We start from the raw sequence: 19,254 nt of genomic DNA on the forward strand, positions 1-19,254 counted from the left end.
ATCATCTCTCCTCCCTCCCCGGTGCCTGCACCGCACGCGGGCTCCCGCTGTCTCCCCCGGGCTGCGTAGTGGGAAGCTCTGTTGCACGGGCCAGCTCCAGGCAGCTCGCGGTGGGGTGGGGAGCAGGCAGCCGCCGGCTGCGGAGGGAGCCAGCGTGCGGCGCTCGCTTCTCCGGCTGCGCCCACCCCCAGGCGGGGGAGACACTGGCAGAGAGGCTCCCCCTCCCCCTTGCTCTGGGGGGTACTGCAAGCACTAGCGGGCTCCTGAGCGCTGCCGCCTCCCGCCGCTTGGGCGCACAGAGCGGCGGGGGCCTGAGCTGAAGCGTCTCCTCCCCAGCCATTCAGCCTCTGAGTTTCCCCGGGCGGGGGGGCTGCCCACAGTTCAATGCTGCTGCTCCGAGATGCTGCACGCCCAGCTCCCGGCCGGAGGGGGGTAGCAGCTTCTGCCGCCAGCGCCTTCCTCCGCAAGGGCTGCTGCTGCTGGAGCCTCGGGCACCACCTCCTCCCCACCATGGGGCTGCTGCCGCTGGAGTGAGCGAGCGGAGGGCACAGCTCGCTGCCTGCATGGATGGATGTGTTCAGCTTTGTGAAGATTGCAAAGCTCTCGGGGTAGGTTGCTGCTCCCTTTCCATTAGCAGCCAGCCCCCCTTGTGCGCGCCCCGCTGCAGTGCCGGTCCCTGGCTGCTGACCCCCGGGGCGCCTTCCGGGGGGTGGGGGGCGGAAAGACCATGCCAGGGGGCTTTAGCAAATCCCGCCGCCAGAGCTGCTGCAGCATTCCACTTACCTGACACTGGGGCTGAGGTCCCGGGGTTTGGCTGGGGATGGCTTATGGCGTTTTCCCCCTGGCACCTGCTGTGGGATCGTGTAAAAAAAAAAAAAAAAAGTGTCCCAAGGCTGCTGCGAAGATAAAGCTGGTGGGGTTCTGAGTCTTGGGCTGTGATGAAAAATTGTTGTTGGTTGTTAATGGGCGATCAGTGGTTCAAACTGTTTGAAAATGTGAAGCCGGCGCTCTGCCTTTAGTTTCCTTTCAGGTTGCAAACAGCTGTGAGGGTGCTCTAGCCGGGGAAGTAGCTGTAGGCAACAGTTACTTACCCCTGTGGGGGCTGACGTGGAACTTCGGATAGGTTGGACAGATAGCAGAGCAGCATTTTCAAAATACACACCGTGATTGACAACCTCCCCAACCCAAACGCAATCTATTTAAGACTTATTGACTTTTGTGCTGTGAAGTATGGTGCTCAGCTTAGTGCGAACCACTTTCATGTTCTACAAAATCTCAGACACAATAGGGGTGATTTTTAAAGAGACGCTGTGAAATCATAATCAGATTGGAATTGCTGCCTTGTACCATTACACATAAGCCCCAGGGAGTAAATGAATGTGGTCTTTTTTTTAGCCCTTTCTTGTCAGGTGCACACATCTGGTTGCTTGAGCTGGTGTCTGATTTAAATATTTTTCCTTCCAAAGAATTTTTCTCTCACTGTCAACTGAATGCTGGCCTCTAGGTGTGGAAGGAACTGCCTCTAGATAGTCCCTAGGCCCAAGGCTACAGAGACACATGCACAATTTGAATTCCCCCCTCCCCCCAAAAAACATTTTCCCCATGGTTAAAAATAATGTGTAGTATTATTGAGAAAAGAGTTATGGGAAACCAAATTATTTCTCAAAGATAAGAGTATAAAAGTGCTATAGTTGCAGGATTTTCCTGATTTTGGTGCAGATAATCTTCCTAAAGGATTTAGCTTTGCATCAGAGTAGCTATGAGTGTTTTGAATTCTCATGGTTTAGTGGTTAGCACTGGCCTTTGCCATTTCTGAAGTGGAATGCCATTGGAGGAGGGGAGGGCTTGTTGCAGAAATGAAGCATATATGTTATTTCTGTGGCATACACGTACAGTACTTGTCAAAATGATTGTTCTATAAAAATTCTATAAAATGATTTTTATAGCAAGCACTGGGTGGACTGAAGTTGTGTGACGTTATAATCTGTGTTTACTCAAGCCTTTTGCCCTAAAATTTACCACTGTTGCTACCATGATCAAAAATCTACTTAAGGGAGTGCTAGTATAGAACAACCGCTACTATTCGAACTACATGGCTGTCTAACTTTGCTCAGAACAAGTTTACCTGACATGATGGTTAAAACACCGACAGTCTCCTGAACCTGGTCTACACCACCACTCCCACTCTTACTACCACTGGGGGAACTGCATCAGTGGTAACAATTGTGGAAAATTTTAGGGGAAATTTTATTTGGTATAGACAAGATCCTAAGGAGTAATATGGCATCTGATTTTTGTTTCAAGATATATTTAATTATTTAGCTTCTTTGTTCAGGATCCGGGATTAACAAACCCTTTCTTGCAGTAAATGTCACACTTGAGTTCAAATCAAATGGACAGAACAGGCAGTGGTTAAGGATCAGACGTAGCTCAAGACAATCTGCCAACCTAGGCAAAACTTCAGTGTGCACCCCCAACATGCTCAGAAATTTGCGGCAGAGCCCCCAGCATCTCCCCAGCTGCTGCAACCCCCAACTCCGGGGCAGAGGCTCACAGGGCAGACCCCATCTTGGGGCTTCAGAGTGATACCCCCAGATGGGGCTGCCCTTCCCAGTGGCCCTTTGTGAATGGGTTGGCACCAGCTGCCTAAGGCTCAAGAGAGGAGGGAACCCCAGTTCAGCACCCCTGAACAGCGAGCCACTCAGCTCAACCACAGTGGGACCTGGGCACCAGCAGGGGGCAGCTCCCACCCCATAAGGCTCTAGTTAAGGGGCAGCATAACCCCTCCCTCCCCCCAAATGAAGCCACCCGGGCTGGAGGTGCTGATCCCACTTGCACAGTGGACTCCTTCCCACTGGACGGAGTGGGGTTCTCTGCAACCTGGCCCTGCATGTTGGCCCCTGCATTGCCAGTCCCTGGCCCAGCCCCCCACACCCCAGCCTATCCCAGTCCACATCCCAGCCCACCATGTCCCCAGCAACCCACACACTCCCTAGTCTGCCCCTGCCTGCACCTTTCCAGATGAGCTCCTCACTGTTGGGCTCATAAATTGCGGGATGACAGCACCTTCAGAGCCTGGACATGGTGGTGATGAAGCAGTGGCCCCAACTGGGGCAGGAGCCAGCGGCTGCCTGGGCAGCAGGGCCTGTGGGGACCAGACGCGGAGCAGCAGGTGCAGACATGGAGCCAGGAGGGTTGCGGCACTTGTGGCCAATGCCCTGACAGCATTCGCCAGCAGCAGCCCTGAGCTGTGTCTGAGCTGTGGCCGTGATCTTACCCGCAATGGGGATGGGGAGCAGCTGAGGATGAGGCGGGAGTGCTTCCTTGGCAGCCTGGCTGGTGGCCACTTCGTGCTTCTCAGAGCCCCGGCTGGTAATCACCCCCTCCCCAGGTCATCTCCTGCCACCACCAATGGAGGGAACCTGGGTAACTTTACACTCGCAGAAATCTGCCGCCCTAGGCAACTGCCTAGTCTGCTCTAGCTAGAGTGGTCTCTGTTAAGATGTTACACAGAACACAGTATCATTAAATCAATAAACTAGGAATGATTCTTCTACATTTTAAGAGTCAGTTTAACTTCAAATAACTCTTTCTTCCCTAACTCCGACCTGTAGTTGACTAACAGCATACCTATTGCCATTACCCGGACAAAGCTCTCCAGCATATTGCTCTTTCTCTTCAGGCAAACCAAAGTTCTGTCTGCAACTGAATGACAGGTTTCAAAGCTCAAATCCAGCTTCATTTGATATAAGGACTATAAAGTTCAGATATTGGACTGAGTTAATGCTGTGCTTTGCAATAAATCAGTTTTATGTGGAGTTACTTTTTCGCTCTTATTTTCTGGTTATTAAACCACTTAATAGCGAACACAGGACTTAACTTTGCTGTTTCCTTGGTAACTGTTAGATATATCTTCCCATTTCTCTTTGTAGAAGAGAGTCTTATGGAGCAACCAGTTTCCACTGTAAGCCCTATTTTTAGCTCCTTCTGTATCTGTTTGGACCTGAAAACTGCCTGTTTTCTCCTAAAGGCAAAGGAAGGTTTTTCTGAAAAGTCTGGGGGGAGAAACAGGTCAGACTGTTCTTGATTTAGAGTCTAATCCTGCAGGACAGCTCACTTGGAACAAGGGTTGTCAGGATCTTGGCCATTACATAATGTTTCTTTGAGTTCCTGTAGGTTAAAAAAATAGCTTAGTTATCACTCATTCAAATTATCCATCTAGATAAATCTCCTTGAAAACCAATGCACAGGCTCTGTCTACTTGTAAGAAAGTAACTTTACCCATGTGAATAATCCCATTGACTATTTGAATGTATAATTGTAATAGTCAAGGTGAGTATTTCAGGTTTATGTTGGCCCCATTTGTGTATTATGGAAGTGCTCAGTAGGACTTCATAGTTGCAATAGGCATAAAATGGGACATAAACTCTGTCTTTTCTCTAGAAGTAGACAACCAGTTGATGTGAAATTATACACACAATTAGTTATCATGTCCTTCAAACTTTCTATGTAATTTTTACTCCCAGGGTACTGTCCATCTGTCACCCCCTTTAATTACCTTTCTGCATAAAGCCCTTTAAAGACTACCCTCTCACAGCAGAACCAACTGTTACATCAAACATCTATAGCTACTAGTGTTGGTGGGTGGAATAACCTGGTGAAGAAGGATGAAAGCGGGCAACCCTAGATGCTTCACAACAAATGTTCTGTTCGTTAATTTAGAAAAATGTGTAATGACTGACCTCAAATGAAAATCATAATATTCTTCAGATATATTGACTTCTCTCTCTCTTCCTTGGTAAATAAGGGCTTGACTAGACTTGGAAACTTACCAAAATAGCTATTCCACTCAGAGAGTTATTTCGAAGTATAGAGAAGCCTTAAATAGTGGACTAGTCTAGGTGGGGTATTGTGTGGTCTACACTGTATGCATGTGCAAAGGCCTGGGTAAATGTGGATGCATTGTCCATCTGGAGTGTGGGGTCTTTGGCCTGTACTGGGAGGATAAGAAGGAAAGATAATGAGATTGACAGTATGTGTTTAGAGGGCGGATGGTGTATAGAGAGTTTTGAGCCTTGTAGTAGTAATAGTGAAGGAGAGCATGATGTGAGGTGGGAAGTTTTGGGTGGGGGAGGGTTAAGGTGGTGATCTGTATATGGAAGGTGAGAGGCAAAATATTTGTGTCTCTAATAATAATAGGCAGTGAACTGTAAGAGTGGTAAGTGGTGGTTTGGAGGGTGTTTAGCTCCCATTCAAGGTCTATATTATCAGGATTTGAAAATCTACTCGCTGATGAATAGGAAGCTTTTACTGATGAGTGTGGGGATCTAACCTATTCCTCACAAATATGAGCTTTCATATTTGCAAAGCTAGCCTTCCAAATATTGTGTGAATGTGATTCAGTGCAGTGTTGTCCTCCAGAATCTGCTGACAAATAGCTCTAGTGCCTCTGCTGCTGTTCATAGCTTTGCCAAGCAGCAACATAATGAAAGTAATTAGAGACCAGTCACTTACATTGTTGCTGTTCATTATCCTGTGGGCAAGATTGTTTGAGACAAGAGTCAAGTCAGTTTCATGCCGCTGTTGCTTGTTGGGGTAACTGAGCAATGGCAGGCTTTGGAGTTAATCACAGGGAAGGAAGATCCACAAAATGGAGGTTGTAGGAAAACAGTAAGGTAGTGGAGACTTGTTCCATCTCACAGCAGCTAGGAGTTGTGGGAGAAGCAGAGAAATAGGGTACGTCTACACTGCAATAATAGAGTTATGGTATGGCTGAGGCTGGCCCAGTCAACTCACTTGGGCTCAGGGGACTTGGGCTGTGGGGCTAAGAATGTCAGTGTAGCTGTTTGGGCTCAGGCTGGAGCATGAAGTCTGAAACCCCGTGATGGGGGTGGGTCTCAGAGCCTAGGCTCCAACGTGAGCATGAATGTCTACGCTGCAATTTTTAGCCCTGCAGCCTGAGATCCACAAGTCTGAGTCAATTGACCCAGGTTCTAAGACAGTGGTCTTTTTATTGCAGTGTAGATGTATTCATAGAGACCCTACCCCTGGCAGAAACCACAAAGTTCTGGATAGGGGGGAAAGAAACCAAGTTTCTGATCTTTCAACAGCTTTAGTGCTACAAAGGAGAGCTTCAGATTTAGAGATGTCTGTCTTAAGGTTTTATACTACCAGCAATCACCACAATATCTGAAACCAGGAAAATTGGCTGACACTAGCCAAGTCCCAAGTGGACTTCCAGGAGTCAGATTTTTAAAAATAAAGGCCTGCTGCATGCAGGATGGCACCCTGACATAAACTCCAGCACTCAGCCTTTCTTCCCAGGTGCTGTGGTGTGCCTGGGGCTGCGTTTCTTACTATGATTCATGGACATCACTGGTAGAGCGTCTCTTGACTTTCGTATATACCTCTGCCTAGTTAGATATTTGTTAATTTTCCAGGCCCTATATGTAATTTAGGTTCTGCAAGGGTTTCCAGACTTGGAACCTGGTGGGCTGATCCAGCAGCTGAGGAAGGTGAAATTTCACTCCAAGCAATAGCACAGCTCCAGTTCTCTTCTCAGGGATTTCATTTATTAATAATGATTCAAAACAAAGTAACCCAAAACACTGCCCCTGTCTTGTCTTAATCCTTGTCTCTGGGGGTTCATGGTTCTTACAGCCCTTCACAGCTGGCTTCTGCTCCCTGTAGGTGTCCTTCTTGGGCTTTCTGCCTGACTGATGAGGAGAGTCCCTCCCATGGCCTTCCTCTGCCTAAGAGGCAGGAAGCCCTGTATGCTGTTTCTTGTAGGACATGGGCCTATGAGCAAGCATGTGACCTGCGATTATGGCTCCTACTTTTAAAGGAGCCAAGGGCCATAACAGGTGCACTGGGCTACAGGCATACACCCTCAGACCCAAAGCCATGTTACTGTAGTTTGAGGGTGAGCAGGTGTATAGTTGGCAGAGTTAAGGTTGTTCTTGGAATCCGCAGTGGGACATTTTATTGTGTGTGTATTTCTTTAAGCAGTTGGTGAAGATATCTGAATATTTATCTATCTTCTCTGGAAACCATTTCAGTACATTTAAAGGTTTAGGTTTTTTTAACTGTGACTTTCCTTAGCATGTTTATTTTTCAATTTCAGTGTTAACTAGCAACCTTCATTAAAAGATAAAGAAGATTTTTATCTGTCAGTAAAATGTAGGCTATATCATCTGCATACTATTTTTATTGTAAGTACTCTTTTCAATGACTATATCTCATAGCATGTGAGTTGTTTCTACTGTTTACCGAAAAATGTGTCAGTAATAAAGCATATGATTATCCTTATGCTCAAGGGAGGTAATTTAAATCTGGAAAATATTTTATTACTCTGGATGATAATTCAAAGACTATGAATTCATCTTTCCTTTCTTCTTTGAGAGGACCTGGCACTTTGTTCAATGAAAGATTTGACTATATGCATTTTACCTTATGTTTTATTATCTGCTATATAGTGGTGTTATATTTTATCATGTGTCATATATTATAAAGACATATGTCTGTAGTGACGACATTGTTATTACCATTGTATGTAATAATAAATCTCTGGTCTGGCAAAGGCTGGTAATTATTGAATCCTTGTATTATAGGCTGTCATGAACTTGTAGAATGGTCAGTGAATAAAGGCAAGACAGGTAGCAACCCTACCCTGAAAACTGAAATGTTCTGTCTTCAGACTAAGTAGAGCATGTGCAGGAGCAAAGTAAATTTCCATCCGCCATCCGGCTAATGTGCTGTTCTGGGAGGATGAGAAGGGAGCTCAGTTTCCATTCCCATGCAAGTCTTGGCCTCAGTTTTCTTTCTTTCTTTTTTTTTAAATGTACAGTGGCATGAACTGTGATATGGCTTTTGTGGTGTAGACACTTGTCCCCAAAGAACAGGACAGACACACCATTTCTTGAGGGAACCTGATTTAGGGAAGCACCTTTTTTCAGGAAGCGGACTTAAGCACATGTTTAACTTTAAGCATGTGCCTAAATCCTCTTGACTTCAATAGGACTTAAGCTCTACTGAAGAGGGATGCGATTAAGCATGTATGGAAGTGGTTTTCTGAATCGGAGCCTATAATTGCAGTAGGAGTCTCTGAAACTCTTTCTTTATGTGGAAAGTCTATATGGAACTCTTTTTTATAGGTTGATTATTACATAGATCAGTGTTTCCCAAACCTGGGACGCTGCTTGTGTAGGGAAAGCCCGTGGTGGGCTGGGCCGGTTTGTTTACCTGCCGCATCTGCAGGTCCGGCCGATCGCGGCTCCCACTGGCCGCAGTTCGCCGCTCCAGGCCAATGGGGCTACGGGAAGCGGTGCGGGACGAGGGATGTGCTGGCTGTGGCTTTCTGCAGCCCCCATTGTCCTGGAGTGGCAAACCACGGCCAGCGGGAGCCGCGATCGGCTGGACCTGTGGACGCTGCAGGTAAACAAACCGGCCCGGCCCGCCATGGGCTTTCCCTACACAAGCAGCGTCCCAAGTTTGAGAAACAGTGACATAGATAAACATGCAAGAAAACCACTTTGGGAAGCTCTTAATAACCTAGATCAGAAGTATTGCAGGAAAAAGTTGCTAAAATAAAGGTATTGTAAAGAGGTGTAATGAACACATATAGAACACAACTTGGTAGGGCAGACATGATAAGAGTCCAGACTGTATGAAATTGTTCTTCATTAACTAATGATTTAAAGGAGGAGTGGGATGAAGTAAAAACAGGAAGAGCTTTTCCTGCTAAGCAAAGGGATTTGTGAGGCTTCTTTCCAGAAGAGCAGGCGATGATAATCATTCTTTTGACTGTAAAGGGAATTGCTACAGGACAATTTAGGGGTTTCCACAACAGAGTTACAAATGGTTTTGGGGAAAAGAAGCAAGTATTTCAGGTAAGGAAGTATTTTATCATAACAATATTTTCAGTGATTACCAGAGTGCAAGCTATTCAATTTTCATTTTAGTAGCAAAGGTATTAAAGGGGCTCAACAGCTGTTAGTGTTAGTTTTTACTAACTACAAGGGGTTTTGGGATATAAGGCACAGTGGTCCTAGAAGAACAAGGGGTACTGGAGTAGAATAATGAGGCAAGAGGAGACTTGCATAGAATGAGAAGGAAGGCAAAAGTGAGAGAGTAACTACAGAGTGTATGATTGTATGTCAAAATCACATGGTGATGCTGGGGAATCAATCCTTTTTTGATTTTTTATGTCTCTTCAAGAAATTATTCTTTTTACAGTCCTGCATAAAATGTTGTGAAACTTTCCGTGAATGAGTCTCAAGGAAGTGTTTTGAATATATGATGACAGTTTTCACATATTCCTTTATAATGGACCATATCGTGATTAGAACAGTGATATTGAGAATGGTGTATTCCCTTCCAGTTCAGTATAGGCATATTAATCACTTATCTTTATAATAAATATTTCTTGTAATTTTTGAATGATACGGGTCTTTGTTATCCAGAGGATCTGCTAATCTTATATATAATAAGAGGAAACCGGTTACTTAACAAATTTTCTGTATTATACAGCCTAGATAAAGTAGATGGTCTATAAAGCCTTTCATGTTTTGCTTATGGATTTCCTGATTTCACTGGCTTTGGTTTTTGCTTGTTTTTTTAAATCTTTAATTTGTGTTTTATAGTAATCTGCTTACTAAAAAGGCCAGTATTGCCAAGTCCAAAATGCCCATTATTTTATGGCAGTAAACTCTGACAGAACTGCTAACAGCTGCCCCAATGGTGGAGGTCAAATTATGCACGTTATACATCTTACATCTGTTTATTTCCTTTTGTTACAGTATGTGCCATATCTGAAAATGGTCCATATCTAATAAAGTCACTGGGCCCAATTCAGACCAAATGAGACACTAATTTCATTTACTCCAATTCCTGAGTAACTTCATTGACTTCAACTTGCTCAAAGTAGAACCGTCTAAAGTTTGTTTTTCTCCAAATCATCTGCTATAACATAAGCCACTTATGTATAGTTCAAGTGTTCAGGGCTAATAGTAACTAACTTGCATACAATGCTTTCCTTTTCCTCATGGATTTGTGTTGAGCAGCAATGGAATTGCAGACTGCGTATTACATATCATGAAGAATATCCAAAATGTACACTACTGTATCCTACTGAGACTTCCCAGTTGTATACGTGAGTATCCATTTTAGGAATGGATATAGGTGTAACAGTTCTGCTGACCATATGCAAAAAACGAGTAAGGCTGTTTTACAAACTTTTTATGTAGCTTTCAGTAATCTATTGTAGGAAATGACCTTTCAATGAATGTGCAAGAACTAGGAGTAGATTAATTCCTTACCCAGTAAGGAACCTCTTTTGACAAGCCAGGTAATGGTTATGCATCTTCAGAAGACCTCTGCACACCTATATTACCTCTTGTTCTATGGCATTAGAATCTTGAGGAAAGATTCTATAGATGAAGATGGGGATGGAGGGAAGGTTAAAATATAGAATCATCTAAACTACAGATGGAAAAAGAGTCATTAGATCATCTAGTTCTTCCTGATTCTGAGTGAAATATATATTCATATTCAGCTTAAATATTCCTGCTCTGTGATCCTATTAATGACCTAGGACCCGAAAAGGCCTTTTCTGTGCTAGGGAAAATATGTGCTTTTTTAATGTGATATATAAAATTGTATAATTCTAACGCAGATAGGACAAGTTGTAGTTTTACCTCGATTTAGCTGGTTGAGGTGAAGGTTCACCTCAGCCAGTTAAATCAAGATACAACTGTAACTTTCCCTTTCCAGTAGAGCTGGTCAAAGATTTTCCATCAAAACTATTTTTCAACAGAAAATTGGGCTGTTGATTTAAACAGAATTTTTCATGGGGAGTATCTGCTTTCCTCAGATTATCAACTTTTTTGGTTGGAAAAAGCAAAGTGTTTTTGGCTCAAAAATCTTTGGTTTTCATTTTTTGACAAAAAAAAAAAATCACATATTTTCCATGGGGAGAAAAAATACAATTTTCCAACCATCTCTGCTGCATACATGTGATTTTTACAGTGTGTTGGGTATCACATGTTATCTGTCATGTTTAAAAAAACACACCTTCTTCCTTGTGTAGACATACCTTAAAGAGAGACAGAGTGACTACATCATAAAAAGTACTCTCTCCCTTCCTTGTACTGTACTGTTCAGTGTGTTGGCGCTGCGGGGTCCCTGGAAAAGAAGCAGGGAAAAGCAAGTTAGGGAATGTGCTGGTTAACAAAATCTTATTTGCATTGAGTGAATTTGAAGCAATCGGTCAAGAATAGCTGATCTTTATGTAAAGATTAGCTTGTTCTTTGTTCTAAGGGTATGTCTACACTACAGGATTAATCCGAATTTAGATAATTCGAATTTGGGAAACAGGTTGTATAAATTCGATTGTGCGCGGCCACACTAAGCACATTAATTCGGTTTTTAACCACATTAATTCGGTGGTGTGCGGCCACACTACCCCATTACTTTAACCACAGTAATTCGGTGGTGTGCGGCCACACTAACCCTAATTCGAATTAACAAAATCGATTTAAGCGCTACTCTGCTCGTCGAGGTGGAGTACAGAAATCGATTTTAAGTGCCCTTTAATTCGAATTAACTGGCTCTGTAGTGTGGACGGGTGAAGGGTTAATTCGGATTAACGCAGCTAAATCCGAATTAAAGTCGTAGTGTAGACCAGGCCTAAGTCTTTGTCTTTAGATCGCCTCTACATCCTTTCCTTTTTCACAGTAGCCTGTGATGATAAATACCTGTTTCACTAAACTCACCCATGATGGGGCATCAAGTGTTATCCCCCGACTCCTGTTCTGTGTCTCTGAGAAAATTAGTTTTCTGTTTAGTATAAACAGTTTTTTTTAAGGATCCTTTGTTTTTGCATTTTACCTCATTGAGGCTAGAAGCACACAGAGAGAGAGCTTTCAAAGGATTATTTTACATTGCTTGTACAGTATGAAGTTTCCAATTGGCAAAAAAGTCAGAGAGCTTAAAATCTCATAATTTTCAGCTTTATAATATGAACCAAATGCTCTGACCTGTAACTAACTTAAAGAACATGCATTCCCTCATAACAATAAGTTTCTGGTTATATAGGCTGTCTTAGTTATGTTCTCTAAGTTCTGGAGGCGTTCTAATGAGAAAATAGTGTCTGAACTAGAAAAAGGATATTTTATGGATATTACTACAGTTATACTTGTCATGATTATATGTTTCTGAAAACATAGAAAATAATCAGAGACTAATAATGGCTTGTTTTCTTATGTTGTCAGTTTCCAAGCTGAAAATGGATGTTTTGTGGCTGCATTAATTAACTTAAAATACTTTTAATCTTCTTTTAACAGTGTTTTTTTTATCACTTAAACAAGAAGCATATACATTTTGTAAACCCGAAGGAATGTTTAGGCAGACAGTTTTTCTATTCTAACCTGTTTCCTATATCAAATGGTAAATATTCCAAAGTGTCAAATGATAGGCAGTAAAAAGGTTGATATATTTATCAACTAGTTTTGATAAATAAAAATACTGTAAAAAAAATCCCAAACAACTCCTCTATGGAAAAGGTTTTAAAAAGAGCTCTTCCCTGAATTGTTCAGCAAAATGAATTTCTCTTTCTGCTTTATTTTCATTTAGCTATACAAATATTTGTGAAGAATGACTTGTCAGGAGATACGATTAAGAAGGTAGTGAAAAATATGCCAAATGTCTAGATGCTTATCCAATTGTCAAATTTGCAGTATAAGTTTCATAGAGAAGATAAGTTTGTATGCAGTAATCATGGAACAAGTGCCTTTTTTGCTCCTTGCTAAGAGCTTGATACAAAAAGATTTACAAGGTCAGAGTCTTGGAACTTAATATTCTACTTTCAACAGATACCAACTATCACATGTGGTTATTAAACACATCACATCTCTATTTGGTAACTTTCTGGTCTCTTGTAGACATAAATGTATAGCATTTTGATACCAAGGCTTTGCTACAGTGCAGTGGAGGTGGTGGTACGGAGATTTGGCAAGTCTGGCAATATAAAGTGAGAGTTGCGGATGTTTAACTAAGGAGTACAGGATTTGCCATAGTGTATGATTCACTCATTCATCAAATCTGGTTATCCCGCCTCTGCCAGTGGCCATTACTTCAGAGGAAATGCATAGACTTAATAGTTTAGTATGTGAAAGGGGAAAGAAGAAGAAAGTTCCTTCCATACCCTTGTAGATTATATGCTTATGCTTTGAAGCAAGGGACATTACTACACTTACTTAGCATGAATAGCTACGCGTCATTAATGGTAAGCTATTCAGCTCTTTTAACAATTCATCTCCACCTCATGACCTCCTGTATTGGTGAATTACATGGCATATGTGTACATGGTGGGAAGTATTTCCTTTTTCATTTGTTTTAAACTCACCAGGCATTAATGACATTGAGTTGATCTCTTGTTTTCAGATTGTTCCCAGAAAATGAACTAATCTGTTTGTGGGGTGTTGAAATGTTTCTTACACAAGACTAAATAAAACAGTGTTAGTCAATTCAGTTTTTAAAATGACTCATTCACTGACATAACCATTAGCAGTCTAATTAAAGACACAGTACCTGCCTTTACTGATTCTGGAGTTGATCCTATTATATATATTGTATCAACCAAAAACAGCTTGTGTTTACCAAATGATATTAGTTATTACTGAACAGTCTTCTCCCCAGTGTTCTTATTTCAGCTATTTAAGCTCACCCACCCCCAAATATACACCATTTCTTTCTCTTCATTGCCTTCTGATTTTCTAATACACTTTGTGACTTCCATTCTGCTCCATTTTATTTGCCCTTCATTTGTTTTTCACTCGGGAAGATTTATTCTGTCAAATCCCCCATTTCAATAATGTTACGTAATTGGGACAGCTTGTGAGTCAAGATTGCTTGGCAATCTTGGCTATGATATAAGTTTGTCAGGTTTATCCAGCCTTCGAAGCCACATCCACTGGCAATGCTCTTCCCTTGCATCCTAGAAAACAGTGATCCCTCTAGAGCACCAAATAGCCCCATTAAGACACATGTCACATGGAAGTTGTTAGATAATTGGAATCACAGCAAATAACTCAATGTTAGTTTTGTTTTGCCTGTTTATGAAGAAAGGGAGACATTTTGGCCTTTTCTCCATGTATAGTAGTTTTCATATCAGTCTCATGCTTCATTTTCTTTCTAAGAGCCCAGATTCACTGCTTGCTCAGTAGCAGGATTGTGGTAAGGTTTAATTAATGTTTACGCAGTTCTTTGGTATCCTTGAATGAAGGTAACTTCACTATTGAATTTCCATGTGATCTTTGAAAAAGTTTGGTACATAATGACAAATAGAATAGCTGCTGCTGGAGCCAAAAGTCTGCACAGATTTATTTCTAACTCTTCCCCTCATCTTCTCATTCATTAATTTATTTTGGTGAACTAACAGATGCCAAAATTTGTGTGAAATGGTCTTAAGTTCAGGTGTTGGTCTCACCCTCCTCCAACCAAACTTTGCTCACATTTCATATAGGCAAAATCACCTCCTTCTTGGGGTTTCTTAATTAATAAGGTAATTAATACCTCTGAATTACCTGGCATTGGCCACTATCGGAAGACAGGCTACTGGGCTGGATGGACTTTTGGTCTGACCCAGTATGGCCGTTCTCATGTTCTTAATAGTGTAACTGAAATCCCAGCCAAAGCTTTCTCCCTAAGTTGACTGTTGCTGCAGTTCTGCCTGTAGAAGTGTAGCTTCTTTGGCCTACAGGGCCCCTACCACCTCCCCATATCCAGAATGGATTTAATGTGATGCATTTGGTACAAATCTTCAGTAGACAGCAGTCAGCAACTTTATGCAAGGGTCTAACATCTGCTATCAGGGTTGTTCAACAGAAGAGCCATTCCCCATGATTTTGCATCTGCTTTCAAGTTTTGGTGGAATGCTTCTGATGTGACAGCTCCATGGTTGGCAGTCTTCTCTCTCAGCCTTCTCTCCTGGGAATGTAAAATTTGCATTACATATGTAGATAACATGATCTGTTTTCAAGCGTAGTTTGACAGTTGATTTAACCCATTTACCGAATATGCTGCATTAAAAAAGACAAACTATATGAACAATAGAACCCCGTTTATCAGACCCTCCCTTAACTGCCTCTCCGCATTTACCGAACAACCAGGAATCCAGGGCCAGAAGCGGGTGATCTGTCCTGTGGCTGCTAGCTGGTGTTGCAGCATCGCATTTTCCCATTCTCTGGTTTATCCAGAGTTTTGATTATCTGAGCTGGCCCAGGTCCCAATTAGACCAGGTAAACAAGGTTCTGCTGTATATAACATTATAGCCCTTTAAAATAAACCTAAATTAATCTCTGTTGAATAAATGGAATATGTCATCTGTGAAGGGTGATTGTGTTTCTTTCAATCTTGGGTAAGGTCATCATAACTCATGCCTACTGTCTCAAAAGTTAAGGCTTTTTCATTATGTGAATAAACCTAATAAATCACTCTCCATGGTGGGATTCCTTATGTTTTGGTACGCAGTGACTTATGTCTCATGTGTGGTAGCAAATGCTATAAAATATGACACAAATGTTCAAACAGTGATCATGGTAACAATCAACTGAATGGAAAACTCATGTGTGTAACTGTCAGTAACTGATTTGGTCTGTGGATTTGATTTCGCGATTAATAATTTTACTGGACAAGAATTTCACTGCTAAATACCCAGGACTTGATTTCAAAAGCAGAGGGTAATTTTGGGTGCCCCAGTTGAGATATCATCATAAAGGGGCTGGATTTTTATTTAATCCTATTTTTTTTTCAGAAAGGGCTGAGCATGTGTCGTCTGAAAATCAGGCGCTTTTAAGGTGGCTGACGTTGACCACCAAATCCCTAGTCAGTTTTGGAAATCTTGGCCCTAAATTTATAAATTTCTTGTTTGCCCTTATTTGTTATTCCAGATAATTATCAGATCTTATTTCAGGTTTTTTTTTACAAAGAGACAACATTCACACCTTGAAACATCTTGAAAATATGTACCATTTCCTTTATACCTCTGGTATTTAGACAGATGACTTCACTGTCCCTTGTGTCCCTGTAGTAATGCTGATTGATTGCAGTGACACTTGATGGTGACAGAAGAACTGATCATCTGCAGCTTGCCCAGCTTATTTCTGAATTTATCCAGGAATCTGCTCCACCGGATGGGAACCGCATAAACATTTAGTGGCCCTTCTTTCTTTCATTCCAGATTAAAATGCCAGCAAAGCTCTAGAAGCACATTGTCTAGAGTGTTTTGTTTGAAGTCTCCCTGTCAGTTATTTGGAAGGAATAATTTGAAGGACTCATACACACTGCTAGGTTCTAAATTAACTATAACCACTTAGACATCACTGTGGAAAGCTCAATGAAAGCTTCCTGTCAATGTAGAGTGGTGACCAAAAAAGCAAACAAAATATTCTGATGTGTTAGGAATGGGATAGAAAGTAATCCTGAAAATATTACAATGCCATTATGTAAATTGCTTTTATACCCTCACCTGGAATGTTGTATTCAGTCTGGTCACCATATTGCAAAAAAGATTTAGAAGAAATAGAAGGGTGACAAGTGCCAAAAATTAGAGGCATGGAAAGACTTCTATATGATATGGGATTGAAAAGATTAGGACTGTTCAGTTTAGAGAGGAGATGAATAAGAGAGGACATAATACATGAATAACGGAGGTAAATGGGGAACTCTTTTATTTACACTTTCTAATAATAAAGAATGATGGACATTCAGTGAAATTGAAAGGCAGCATATTTAACACGGATAGAAGGAAATAGCCTTACACAACACATATATAACCTGTAGAACTCTGCCACAAGGTACTAAGATAAGAGTAAAAAGTAGAAGTAAAAAAGAAATAGATATTTATATTGATAATGGAAATATCCACAGTTACATTGGATAGGATAAAATGTGTAAGAGAGATAAATCCATTCAGAAATCCTTATGCTTCAGGGCATAAGCCAGCCACTCACTGATCAGAGTTGGGCAGAAACTTCCTCTGGGCAAAGATTATTTCATCCATCATGGTTTAGTTGTGATTGGCCATATTGTATGTGTTAGAGAGAGACAAAGGGGTTGGAATAAAAATTCTTGAAGACATTTGCATTTTTTTGGTTAATTACTTTATTCATTAGTTCATCATATTAATCAATGCAAGGAGTTTGTAAGCCAACAACTGCTATCTACCTAGGTAGGTGGAAGGTTTTTTTAATTACATTTTTCTGTATGCTGAATGGTGCAGTATTTTATTTTTTTAAAATATAAACTGTAATCAAAGGTTTATAAAAGTCTATAGACTGATGCACTCTGATTGTTAATGTGTGTGGAGATATATATATCTAAACTTTGGTTACTAATTTGAAAATTAAATTGAGATAAAAAAAATCTCTGGATTTTGTATAATCTTTCTTAAGTGAACAAATGCTATAAAATGTTGAGAATCTGAAACTGGCACTCTCAGTTGGTTGACAGGTGTTTGTCTGCTAATTGTTGAAAACAAAGAAACAGAAAACCTTTTGGTTAGATATCTGCAGGATTTTTCTTACTGTAATGCAGACTTGCTTTTAATTTGGGAACTGTAAGAAATTTTATATCAGATGGGGACATTCTAAAAATCACTCTGTCCATTCAAGGAAACTTTTTTTTTCCTTTTTATTTAAATTCTTGCTTTGTAAACTCTTACCTGTTGTCTAGAGGAAGCCATAGATTTTTATGTCCCCTCCCTTTCCCCACCTTCCTCAAATGCCCATCACTGTAATCCAGCATCTCCAAAGATGTTTTGTAATAGACTGGGCAGTTAACAGTTTCCCTAAAACAAAACCAGACAAAATATTTCTAATTCCAAATTTGACAGTGCTCCAAAGAACATAGCTGTCATAATATTTGACTTCTTTTACCAAAACGAGTTAAAAAGGCTACGCTGCTGGAAAATCCGGCTTTCGGGAAAATAGATCCCTAGTGCAGCACAACATTCTAATTGGAAAGTAAGCGACTGTACAGTTATGTTTTTCTTTCCTGATTCTCTGATTCTTTGATGCTAAAATCAGTACAAATAAATAATCCAGGTTCTTACGGCTCTAGAAGACATTCTTAATTACAAAAAATAACCATAAAACGGATTATTATTTTATAAACCATGAACATCTAGATCTTTTTGTTGATAAACAAACGTACCCAAATATGAAAATTATTTTGATTTTATTGCCATTTTTCGTCTGTAGAAGTAATCGTGCTTGTAACAGCAGCATGTTTACCGCTTGGTGGAACAATACTAAAATTAGCATTAGGCCAGGTGTAAAATATGAACTTGGAGTTATTTGCATATGTTCTTTGAAATTTGATATTTAGTCTATCTCATACAGCAGTGAGATTAGAAACGTCACTTGCATGACCACTGGTGCCACTGCTAAAGGCTCACAAGGCTGCTTAGCTGTGATCATGTAAGTCAGTCACTTCAAAAATGAAATACTTAATGTCCCTGTCATGGGGTGGCCACCACCCAAGTGCCCCCTTGTGGTCAGGGGTGCCTCTGCAGTGCCCCATCCATATTTCCCCCTTCTTCAGGGCTTCTTAAAGAAACTTCACAGTCTTTCTCTTTCAATAACAGCCCTTCTTTGAGTCTGATTTTCTTTATTTACAAAGTTCTAGAAAGCAAACACAAAAAGGAATTTCCCCAATCACTCAGAGTCCCCAAAAATCTGTCCCAGGGCATGGCTCCTACCTCAGAGCCTGGGGGAACAGGAAAAGTTTCCTTCACAGAACCTCTCTTACCAGCCTGTAGCTGCCCTGCCCAAGCTGACTCCCTTGTGGCTTTTGCTTTCAGTTTTCTTATAAGGAACTAGCCGCTGGAGGTTCCTTTCCTGTGCCAGGTGTCTCTGGCTGGCTCATTTAGCAAGCCTGCTCCAGGCTTCAGGTCTCCTGCAGGCAGCTCCCTCACTCCCTCTGCTCTCTCACCATTCCATTAAAGCATATTGCAAGTTCTTTTGCTGGAGAGAAACACTTAAAACCCATCTGTCAAGTACTCTATTTAAAACCCAGCAACCAATTTACCTTCATAAAACACAGTGAGAAGTGTTCTGTGGGTTATAAATATTTATTCTTCCTGCTGTTTCTTCACTTTGTCATAGAATGTTTTAAAACAAAAACTGTTAGCCACTCTCTGTCTGTCTGTCTGTCTAGGCTCTGCATGGTTACCAGGGCCGGCTCCAGGCACCAGCC

General features: G+C 41.4%; 1 protein-coding gene across 1 annotated transcript in view; it reads left to right on the plus strand.

Annotated features, from left to right (window-relative positions):
* The first annotated feature begins 465 nt into the window (after positions 1-465).
* The window catches only part of LOC112104653 (FERM and PDZ domain-containing protein 4), a 439,893-nt gene continuing 421,104 nt past the window's right edge, over positions 466-19,254 (plus strand). Inside the window, exon 1 of the mRNA XM_026648456.2 lies at positions 466-608. Within this exon, the coding sequence (XP_026504241.1) occupies positions 568-608 (41 nt within the window). The 5' untranslated portion in view covers positions 466-567. The remainder of the gene's footprint in view (positions 609-19,254) is intronic.

The sequence above is a fragment of the Terrapene carolina genome, unplaced genomic scaffold, assembly GCF_002925995.2.
Source record: "Terrapene carolina triunguis isolate 2854851 unplaced genomic scaffold, T_m_triunguis-2.0 Scaffold22, whole genome shotgun sequence".
In the NCBI taxonomy this organism is placed as follows: Eukaryota; Metazoa; Chordata; order Testudines; family Emydidae; genus Terrapene; species Terrapene triunguis.